This window comes from Loxodonta africana, chromosome Y (assembly GCF_030014295.1).
Source record: "Loxodonta africana isolate mLoxAfr1 chromosome Y, mLoxAfr1.hap2, whole genome shotgun sequence".
Classification (NCBI taxonomy): domain Eukaryota; kingdom Metazoa; phylum Chordata; class Mammalia; order Proboscidea; family Elephantidae; genus Loxodonta; species Loxodonta africana.
In genome coordinates, this window is record NC_087370.1 from 16374577 (window position 1) to 16385949 (window position 11373).

General features: G+C 39.9%; 1 protein-coding gene across 1 annotated transcript; it reads right to left on the reverse strand.

The window, feature by feature from the left end:
- Nucleotides 1-9412: 9412 nt before the first annotated feature.
- Nucleotides 9413-11079, reverse strand: LOC135229059 (heat shock transcription factor, Y-linked-like). Its single transcript, XM_064278846.1, has 2 exons — nucleotides 10567-11079; nucleotides 9413-10102 (listed from the first exon to the last, which is right to left on the reverse strand). The coding sequence occupies exons 1-2, from the start codon at nucleotides 11077-11079 to the stop codon at nucleotides 9413-9415; spliced, it is 1203 nt and encodes a 400-aa protein (XP_064134916.1).
- Between the last annotated feature and the right edge of the window lie 294 nt (nucleotides 11080-11373).

Consider the following 11373-nt stretch of genomic DNA (forward strand, 5'->3'; position numbering starts at 1 on the left):
TGATATCTGGTTGCTCAGTCCTGTGTCTAGTCTTGGGTTGATATCTGATGTTATTGATTTTCTAACCAGAGGACTCCCTTTAGTATTTCTTGTAATTTTGGTTTGGTTTTTACAAATTCTGTAAACTTTTGTGTATCTGGAAATGCCCTAATTTCACTTTCATACTTGAGAGACAGTTTTGCTGGATTTATACTTATTGGATTGCAGTTTTTTTTCCTTCAAGGCTTTATATATATCATTGTATTGCCTTCTTGCCTGCATGGTTTCTTAGTCCTGTTGACGCTCCTTTGTAGATGATCTTTCATTTATCCCTAGCTGTTCTTACAATTCTCTCTTTATTTTTGGTTTTGGCAGGTTTGATTATGATGTCTTGGTGATTTTCTTTTGGGCTCTACCTCGGCGGGGGTGGTTCAATGAGCTTCTTGGATAGGTACCTTCTCATTTTTTGTGATAACTGGGAAGTTCCTTACCAAGAACTTTTCAACAGTTCTCTCTGAATCTTCTGTTATTCTTCCCTTTCTCCCTCCATTCTGGTACTGCAATCACTCATAGGTTTCCTCTTGACAGAGGCATATAATTCCTAGGGTTTCTTCATTTTTTAAAATTCTTTTATCTGATTTTTCCTGAAATAAGTTGGTGTTCCTGAAATAAGTGCTTTTCTTCAGTGTTACTGATTCAGACTTCCATTGCCTCAGTTCTGCTTCTATGACCTTCTTTTCAGTTGTCTCATTTTGAAATTTTATTGTTAAACTTCTGGATTTCAGTTTGCTGTGTAAGGATTCTTGCAGCCTGCTAAATTTGTCATTATGCTCTTATATACCCTTCTTAAGTTCCTTTGCTTTTGTTTGCTAAATTTTACTTTGTCTCTGTGTTCCTTGTCTTGGTCTGAGTCTTGCCAGATCTCCTTCCTGATCTCTTGAAGAGCTCTCAATATAAATCTTTTGACTTCTACCTTCGGTAATTCCAAGAAATTTTCTTCCTTTGGAAGGTTTCTTGATTCTTTGTCTTGGGTGCTTGATAAAGCCATCATGGTGTGTCTCTTTATGTGACTTCATATTGACTGTTGTCTCTGAGCCATCAATAAATTATGTTTTTGTTTGCTTACTGTGTCCTAGCTTCTTATTTCGATAACTGCAAATATGCTGGTTGTGTAAACTAGTTTGATTATTGGTGTCTTTGAAGCTCTCAGATCCTGTTACCAACTGGTTAGAGCTATTATTAGGTATGTGACCCCAGGAGTCCATTTACTTTTCTTGTATGGATTCAGCTCAAGTGTCCAGGTAGTCAGTCACCAAGTACGTGGTGCAGGCTCTCAGCTACAGTCCTAGATAGGCAGGGGTGATTGGAGTAGTCACAGGTATCTGGTTGCACTAAGCAAGGCAGGTGGCTGAGAGCTGTCCCTGAATGTCTGAGAGGAAAGCATGTGCTTGTTCCATACAGTATGTAGGTAGGTGAGTTTCACAGCTGGAGTATAGGCAACATAAGCTGTTGGCTGTAAGTACTGGGAGGCAGCACTTATTCTTGGACCCCTTTAGCAGGTGGCTGGATGTCATGGCTGGAACAACTAGTCCTCAGACCCCTGATATGGGTAGGAGAGGACCGTTCATAATGGGCAGAACTCTGTCAAATGTCGTGAATCTGCCACTCCACCTTATAGCTGATACAGTTTAAAATAGGCTTCAGGTATATACCCTGTTGTACTGTCCTAATGAGGGCCTGTACTACTGAAATGGGTCCACACAGGTCTATGCAGGGGTGCAAGGCATTCAAAGTCTATGCATCCCTTATGCCTATGCCTAGGCAAAGGGGCTGTGCCTGCCCTGAGTTCCTGGCGTAGGGGAATTGGCAAATTATTTTTTCCTGTTTGCTGATTTATTCCCTCTCCAAAGCCAAGAGAATGTCTCAGGGTGCATAATGGGTCCTACTTCTAGCCCAGGGGACATGGCATCCTGTGCATCTGGCCCTGGACCCAGTGCAGAGCAGGGAGGGAGCACATAAACGGGAGACAAGTTCTTCCTGAAGGGGGTATTTTTTGATTTGCATGGTAGGTTAGATGCATGTACTTATTTTTTGCCTGTTGAGTGCCACTTTCCACTGGTTCTAAAGGCTTGAGTAGACTCTCTGCTGTTTAGTTTCTCCCAATGTGGAAAATGCACCCCAAGTGCCACTGCTTGCCTCACCTTGCATGCTCGCCGATTCAGCCTGCAGGGTGCTGGTTCCCTCCATGTCATGTCTGGCAACTTCTTGCTGCTTCTGAACCATGTCTCTCCCGCCTCTCCCCACTGCTCAGTCTGATTCCTCAGCCTTGCCTTTGATGTTCAGGGCTCCTAGATGGTTATGTACAATGTCTTTATTGTAATAGGTACTACTGGAAACATTTCGCTACTGCTCCATCTTCGCCCCACCACTTCTCCTTTAATATTGTGTTTTATTATTTTTTGTTGTTGTTGTTGAATGTGGCATGTATTAACATCTTACTACGTTTAAGGTGGAACTCAGAATTTTCTGTATTTCCGGGAATTATTTATTTTTTAATACCCTAATATTTCTTCCCCTAAATTCCACTAGGGGGCACTCTGGCCCTTCGGGTCTTCTGTGTTGACTTAGTCTGAAGTATTTTTGTTGTTTTCCTTAATGTAACAGGCTCTGGCACTACAGGTTTTAGGTGTTTTGTAAAATTTTAAGACTCTGGATGCTGATTCTGGGTGGTTTTCCCAAGGTGGCTGATGTTACTGGAGTATGAAGTTTTCTCTGAGATCTATTGGTTAATATCTCTAGATGACTGCAACACTAGAGAAAGCTTCCCTCGTGTTTATCTGTGGGCGTAGGATTTGCATCTGTGAATGATTGCTTAGGTGTAGACAGTTTCTTCCATTTGGAATGGAAATGTCTCCCTGTTTCTGTTCCACCGCTGTGCTTTAAAAGCAGATAACTTGTATTCTAGGTTTTGTGAGTCCACAGATGGAAAGGAATTTTACTTCAGGATCGAACACTCCCAGGGTCTCACGTATACATGATTTAGATTTTTCAGAACATGGAATTTTGGATTTAGAGTTGATGCTGGAATGGGCTAAGATTTGGAGGATGAATGTGATGGGATGAATGTGTTTTGGACATGAGAAAAACATGAATTTTGGGGAGCCAAATGGTTGAATATTAGGGATCAAATTGTGAACCCCCAAAATATGTATCGAAACCTATGATTTAATCATTAGATTAAATGAGTTTGCCTTGGTAGAGTAGATTATCTTTTATAATGTAATATAGTCACTTCACATCTAATGTTCAGTAATGTAATCAACTTCCATAAATGCAATCTAATGTAATGCAAGTAGTCAGTCAAGGCCACTTCTCAGTTATAAAAAGAGAAGAATAGATACACAAGGAGAAGACAGATACCATGAAAGATTGTTTATAATCCTAGGACTACCTACAAGAAAGGAATTGAAATAACTTCCGACTTTCAGCCTCCAGAACCCTCAGAAACTAAATTTCTCTTCTTAAAATCAGTCACTCATGGTATTTTTGTTACAGGAGTACTAGCAGACTAAGACAGTAAGTGAAAAAGACCAGAAACAAAAAGGACAAATATTGTATGATTCCACTTACATGAAATACCTAGAGGTAAAAACAGAAAATAGATTAGTGGTTACCAGGGGTTGGAGATAAGAGAATGGGACTTATTGCTTAATGGATAGAGTTGCCATTTGAGAAACTCTTGGAAATAAATATCATTGATCTGGATAGGCTTAGGCCTGACATCCCAACTAGCTTTCTGTGACCTGTGTTTCAATGTCAGCTCAGTTATCAAAGTATTTGCTATGCTATTCAGATATATCTTGTGCTGTGCCACACACTGCCTACTCTTGGAACTGGGTGGGAATCTGTTAGTTCAGTTCTCAAAGATTTTGGTATGCTGTTTAGGATCAGATCCTTGCATTCCTAGGCTGTGGGTGAGGCTGGTTCATATCCAATTTTATGGATTTAATTTCCCAAGCTCCTCTGTCTCTGCAGTCTTGAATCATTTTTATCGTTCCTCAGGGCCTTCCCAAGGAGCCCTGGTGGCATAGTGATTAAGTGCTTAGGTGCAAACTGAAAGGTCAGGGTTCAAACCACCAGCCACACCCTGGCAGAAAGGTCTGGTATTCTAGTTCTGTAAAGATTGCTCTTTGCCGTCAAGTTGATTTTGGCTCATAGTGATCTCATGTGACAGGGTAGAACTATCCCAGAGGGTTTCCTAAACTATAATTTTTCTGGTTGCAGACTCCCAAATCTTTCACCTTTGGTGAGGCTGGTAGACTGCCAACCCTTTATTATGGATTGAATTTTGTCCCCTCAAAATATGTGTTGTAAGTCCTAACCTCTATGCCTGTAGTTATAATCCCACTTGTCTTTCTGATTTGAGTAAGGCTGTATTAATGTAGGTAGTTTTAGTGTATGGTATGTTTTGAGTCAACTTCTTTTAAGATAAAAGACAGGTTAAACAAGTTATCAAGATAAGCAGAAATGGGGAACAGAGATGTCAAGCCACATGAAGACTGACCATGAGTAAAAGTTCAAGGAGACAAGGTCCTTCCTTCAGAGTAGACAAAGACTTTCCTGAGCATGGGCACCCTGAATTCAAACTTCTAGCCTCCTAGAGTGTGAGGAAATAAATTTTTGTTTGTTAAAGTCACTTGTGGTATTTGTGTTATGGCAGCACTCGATAACTAAGACACATTGGGACAGCAGCTGAGTCCTTAACCACTGCACCGTCACAGCTCCTTGGGGACAACAGAAGCCCCATCCATTTAGAGAAGATATTAACCTGCTTAATTTTACATGTTCTTCTTGTGTATTCAAGAAAGATATACCACAGCATTTTTTACTGAGGTCATTTTTCATAGTTGTTTTTGCATCAAGCAAACTTCAGGACTGATGTAACATTCTCCATAAAGGGAAAATTTGCTTCTGCTTACTAATAAAACCAATGAATCCTCCAAACTTGGTATTACTGTCTTGTAACATGCCATTGTGTATGCTATCATCAATGACTGGTTGTATTACACCCCTGAGAGTAGAGAGACATTAGAAATAACACAAATGTAAAGCTCTGGGTATTGCTTTTGTCATGAGTGATGAAGTTTTTTTTTGTCTCTGATCCAGAAGATTAAGTGTTCTTCCAGCATCTGTGAAAGAGTAACATCTATTAGCTTGCATCAGGGTAAAGTGTATAGTTCTTGACAGAAATGGTGATGAGGATTGTATACTGACAGAGACACAGGTTTGTGTTAATAAACAGGATGCAAGCCCAGGGGATACATTCTCTTACATCTGATAGCAAGTGCTTTTGAGCAAGTGGTGGGTAACGGACCATGTAAGGGTCCTCCACTGTCAAGATTGAAATCTACTTCCCAAATGATGCCTGGGTTATTGTTGCAAAACTCTTTTCTGGTTGGAAAAAAGGATATTGTCATGATAATTACCTGCCAAAAGAGAATATGGTGTCAGCAATGAGGATATAAATGAAAAGGTTATTTGTTGAGTCCAAGAGCAAAACCAAAAGTAAATGCAGCGCCTTGCTTATAAGTAGGGAGCTGTATTTTCCCTCCCTGTTCCTGACACCTATCTCCTTCTCTTCCCTTAACCTCTGCTGCTTCAAGAAAAAATCGAATGTGCTGGAGAACTCTGGGGATGGGAAGGACTCAAACTTTTATAATTCTGTTTTGATGGAAATGTCTATGTCACAATACTACCTGGCCCTGTGGGGGAAAGGGGTATAGGTGCATTAAAAAAAAAAAAAAATTGTTGAGTCAGTTCCAACTCATAGTGACCATATATAGGGTTGGAACTAGATGCATGTGTGGCCAAAGATACTTCAGACTGTGATAAAGAGATGTGGCATATAAGGGAACAGAAAGATTTCCTTGATCCTGATCACTCTTCAAATACTGAGAGGTACAAGGAGAGGGGGCAGAGGTGGTACCACACGTGAGGTAAGGAGGCTTAAAAAAAACAAAATAAAACAAAACTTCTCCCCACACTCCAGCTGCCACACACAAGGTAGTTTGTGCTATACCCCTTCACCTATAATTCCTATGCTTACGGGTTAAAAGTAGCAAAATCACTTGGCAGCTAGTACATCTAGTAAATTGTGCAAATATTATTAAACTCCTCAGTGTGTTCCCATGGTGGTGCTGAGGGCCATCTGAATTCAACTGAAAGGGTGGAAAGAAGTTAAAGCAACCTTGAGAGTCAAGTCCTCTCAACCAACTCAATGTAAGGCATATAGGAATATTTTGTAGAATTGATGTGTTACATGCTTGCACTAAATTCTCCTGAAAGTACCAGAGGATATTCTCCTATTTCAAGTACTGCTACAGGTAGAGATGTGAGACAAATTCCCATGACATTTGCCACCAGTAGGTGGGTCAGGGTTTAGTGCTCCCGCCTTACCCTTTGATGCCAAATTGCTTCATATTATACAGATGATGTCCTTTTGGATGGAAAGTTGAAAGACTCAATCTCATGGCCTTGCCGTGTTAGCACACCTCTGCCAGCAGCGGTATCTAATAAGCTCAATGAAATTCAGGTGCCTGTTTGCTGAGAACAGTTTCTTAGGACTATTTATATGGATGCACACCACTCTATCTCTCTGGCAGCCAAGGAAAAATGCTGTTCTTTTGCTTCCCTCATCTGCCAAGTAAAATTGAGGCTCAGTACCTTACTTGAGTCTGGGTAATGGAGATTGTATGTGCCTCCCACTACAAATAAAAAGTGTATTTAAGTGTGCCGTGGCCTGGCCACATTGTCATTTCAGTTTTGCATTAAGGGGTAGTATAAAGCTTATCTCCCACTACCTGATGTAAAGCAAAGCTGATGGCTCATTCGTACCCTTGATTCACAGAGATTCCCTTAACTGTATAGGTATAATTGACTGATGGTTCCGGTAAATTGAAACCTGACTCTATCCACTGCACTGATTAGGTATTCAGCTTTGGTTCCGATTATGCAGCTGTGAAAGGAGACGTCTTTACTCTGCTCAGTGGGCAGAACTCCATTCTGGGGGCAGTTTCCACAGCTTTAACCAACTGTTGGGCTATTGGCAATGGCCCGTTCGGTCTGCCTAATATATAAGTATATACTGGAAAAATAAGACATTCCTCTTTGGAGCCTCTCATTGTGAAAACAAACTGGGCACTGGTTGACCTATCTAGGTTACTCTGAAGATGCCTGTGGGAGAGCCCGCTCTCTGATGAGGGTCAACTGGAATCTAGCTGCTGAGTGAGTCTGTCCACCAGTTTCTCACTGTAAATCCAAACAAAGCCATCTTTGTAAGTTGGATTCACAATTAAGACTCCGTGTTTCTAATATAGAAGCTACTGCTACATGCCAGACTTGTGATTCTTGCCAAAAATTGGTGCTTTTGGTTTTTCGTAAAAGAGATAGCATTATATATTGCCCTGCCTTCCTGGACCTTAGATGCCCTCTCAGGGCCATCATTGACAACTCTCCACTGGTGATATTTTTTACAGGTTTCATTGTTGCTGTGTAGCTTGATCGCCCGACTGTGCTGCTCAGTTACCATTGCCTTGACTACAATGTTTTCAGGCCATTACATGTCAACGACTGTACACATTTTATAAGAAGCAATGGGAGAGAGTCAAATTATATGAAGGACATTCCAAGCTCCCTGAGATCTATTGGTATCTGGTATTGTTGAGCTTTGGGCAGATTTCTGACTCTACCATCCTTACCTCCTAGTCCTCAAATTTTAGCAGTATATTTACTGAATGCAATCATCCCCAGTAAGAGATAATCTCCTCTTGGTTGCTTCCTGGGTAGAGAACAGAAAGGGTCAGGCTCATTTCGGGTACACAGACTTAGTGTGAAAATTTAGGATTCTACCCTGATCTTTCTAGACAAAGGTCTGAGTTTAAGTAGTAGGTGAGCAGAAAAATATGAAGTTATACAGGTACTAGGATGAGACACGTCAGTTTTGGGGAGGTGAGCAGTCAGTCAACAAGCCCAGCATATGCAGAGGAAATGCTAGATCTTTAAGGTACAGGGCGGGACAGCTAATGGTCTTTGACTCCCACATGTATCACCATCAACTGGCTCTAATAGTGCAGCTGGAAATATGGCCCATATGCTGTGAAAAGTTTACTGCAAAGAGTACGTTTGTTGTCTTCAGTAGTAAATATACATTTTGATGCATTTAAGTCAACATTCACTCACTGCTCCCTCGATGAATATTGAAAATTATATGGCAGAAACTGTGGGTTCACTACAGGGTGTCCAACAAGGAGACTGTAGGGGTAGACAGGCAGAGGTTCCTGAAGCAGGTGATACCTGTGCTGAGACCTAAAGGATCAATAGGCAGAGGGGCTTTTTAGCCCCAGGGAAGAGCTGGGGCAAAAGTAGGTGGGGATGAGTATGGCTGAAAGCAGTTTGGAGTTCCAGACAGACAACCGCGCCTCAGACAGACACAGAGATAAGAAGCTACAAAGGTGAACAGATGCCAGATCTTGCATGGGCTCATTAGGCCATCCTGAGGATCTGGGTCCAGAATCTAAGTCATTATATGGCAGGATAGGGAATTAAGGCTGTCTTTGGATGAAGCAACAAGCAACATGATAGAAGTGTGCATTAGAAAATATGAAGGGTGGATTCATGAGGGATGCAATTAAATGTACAAACCAATGGGAATGCTTTGATGAGAGTAGAGCAAAGAGTGTCCTTGCTAATACTAGTTGTAAAATTCCATCCTGTGCTGATAGTGATGCAATCTAGGACCAGATTTTTTATTATGCTGGTGTTGACATTAATGATGATCTTGGTTACTGGACTAGCTAGAATACACTGTACTTTCAAGTATGAAATGTACTTAGTGAACACTGCCTTCTTTGCCAAGTAAAATTCAAGGACTCTAATTTTAAAATAACTGGGGAATGCAGTGTAATTGGAGAAATACTAAAGACAAATAGTGTGTTTAGTGTGTTTTTGCAATTTATCCTTGCATTTATCGCATCCTCCACACTACCAAAACTTAGACCCTCATTTGATTAATCCCAGACTGCTTCAGAAATTACTTATTCCCTTCCCCTGTCTCCAATTTCTTATTTTTTCTAACCTCTCGCACTGTTCCTTTTTAAACAATTAATTAAATATATTTACAGGGGGCGGTCTAAATGCTCGTTTTAAATTAACAAGCCCATATATTAAAATAAAATACTACAATAGCTTGCCATTGAAATAAAAGCAACCACATTTTACTCTTAACTGTTTTAAAAAATAAGGAAAATGAAACAGTGAAGGTGAACAATAAGTTTATTGTTCAAACGAGAAAATTTTGCAGGTATTTTATTCATGTTTGTCACATAAAATTTTAATCTTCTTATGCTGCATAATGCGGTACTCGTTCGGTAGAAGATCAGTTGTAATTAGGATGATGTTGGTGTAATGAAGACGGCTGATGAGTTAACCTTGAAAGAGTGGTGGCAGATGTATCAGCTGTCATAGGCCTAGGGAACCATGGATTGTCTGCTCCTAAGATGTTAGAAAAAGGAGCCTCATTGGCTGATAAATCAGAATACCCAGTTGGGAAAGTAGAAGGGTCCACCATCATTCCAAAATAACTGCTCTGTACGGGAGAGATAATGTGGGACTGAGAAGTTGTAGCTGTAACAAAGTTTACAATGTGACCGTTTGCGTGAGAACAGCTGCTATGTGAGTGCATGTGAAAACCGGTCAGCTGATTTAAAACAGCATGTTGGTCTGTTAGCATTTGCTCTGATGGTCTATGTGAAGTTAATGATGGAGGAGAAAAAGCACCTCTGATTGGGGCAGCTGTATTAGTAATTATCTGGCTGGTAGAAGGCTTCCTTAATAAAGGCATATGTAAATTTGTAGAAGTTGAAAGTAAACTTTCTCCACCAGTTTCAGCAACTAAACCAGAATTCTGGTTATCTACATGACCCCCTGCTCTGAAGTGCTTCTTGCTGAAATCTTGAACTAATGAAGCAGGCACTGGAGAAGCATTTTTAATCCCAACTCTTCTCTTCATTCTTACTAACAGTTGAGGACAGCCTCGTTTAAAATTGGGATTATGGTAGAACTGTAACTGAAACCAAAGGAAAAGTTATTTAGCGATATTTTAAGCCAAGAGACAAGAGAAAATCTATAAAACCTTAACTTTCAATTTCATCACGTAAATTAACACCAAACAATACATGTACATTGTGACTCCTTTTCAGATGTACTTATTGGAAAGCAGACATTTAAATGTTAATGATCTTCAAGTGAAAATGTTGTATATAGTAACGCTGAACATCGCTTCTTTAATTAGCTTTAGTTCATTTATTTAGAGCTCCCCATTAAGATTTAAATTTGTTGGGAAATTTTCTCATAATCTTGAGTGTTTAGGGCCCGAACTGTGTTCATTTTTTTGAGAAAAATTCAAATAATCTTAACCTTAGTAAATTCATATTATTTTTAAATGCTTCTTTAATATATTACATATTTACAGACACAAAACAAAATCATACTTATTCCCTACATGAGCAGTAACTAAAATTTTTTGAATACCTTGCTTAAAGCAGAGACTTCTTTTTCTTCTGCCAGAAAATCAGCTAGAGAAGCAGATCTTTGAAAATTCTGTCGAATTTTACTAAATCCGTAGAGATTAAGCTGTCGAACTAAGCTTTTCATACTCTCAGTTTCAAATATCCTGAATGGGGCCTTTCTCTCCAAAACTTCTTTCTTAAAAAGTTCTTCATTAATCACTACAGAAGTTCCATTTTCATCCCACCAAATTGACTTAAATTGGTCACTTTCAACTATTTTCCAAAGTTTTCTGGGAAAAGTCAGAGAAAGAAAATCATTATTGTCATCTGCTTCAGAGACGCAAAATGTGTAACGTGGTCTTTTTAGCAAGGATCCTTCAGACAGAGCCTGAAAAGCATTTTCCTCAATCATCAGTCTCAAGTCTGAGTCCCCAGTGGATGTGTAATCATACAAGAGAGACCCAGCAGAGGTTTCTGAACCAGTTGATCCATCTTTAGGAGAAACATCTTGAATTTCTGAAGAAACATGTGCCATCTCAAATAAATTTTTCTTCAGCTACTTTTCTTATCTGCATGATTTTGAACACTGCAGCTTCAAATGCTACTTTGGTAAGCCTGCCCAGAAATTGATTCTAGGCCATCACAATGGTTCTCCAGCTGAGTAGCTGTGACATCACAGGATGACTTTGGCTGCCTAGCAATTAATGTGTAACATTCAGCCAAATGGTTTCCTTCCCCATCTATGAATTTTACTCAATTAAAGTAAAATATGGATTGATTCCTCACATAATGTGATTCTCACATCATTTCATTCACTCAGAATCTTTTA

What these genes read in the sequence shown, in the direction of transcription:
- LOC135229059 (XM_064278846.1), bottom strand. Translation starts at nt 11,079, where the DNA reads ATGGCACATGTTTCTTCAGAAATTCAAGATGTTTCTCCTAAAGATGGA. An exon ending in AAGTCTCTGCTTTAAGCAAG is followed by an intron (nt 10,103 to 10,566) that starts GTATTCAAAAAA and finishes CTTTGGTTTCAG; the next exon opens with TTACAGTTCTACCATAATCC.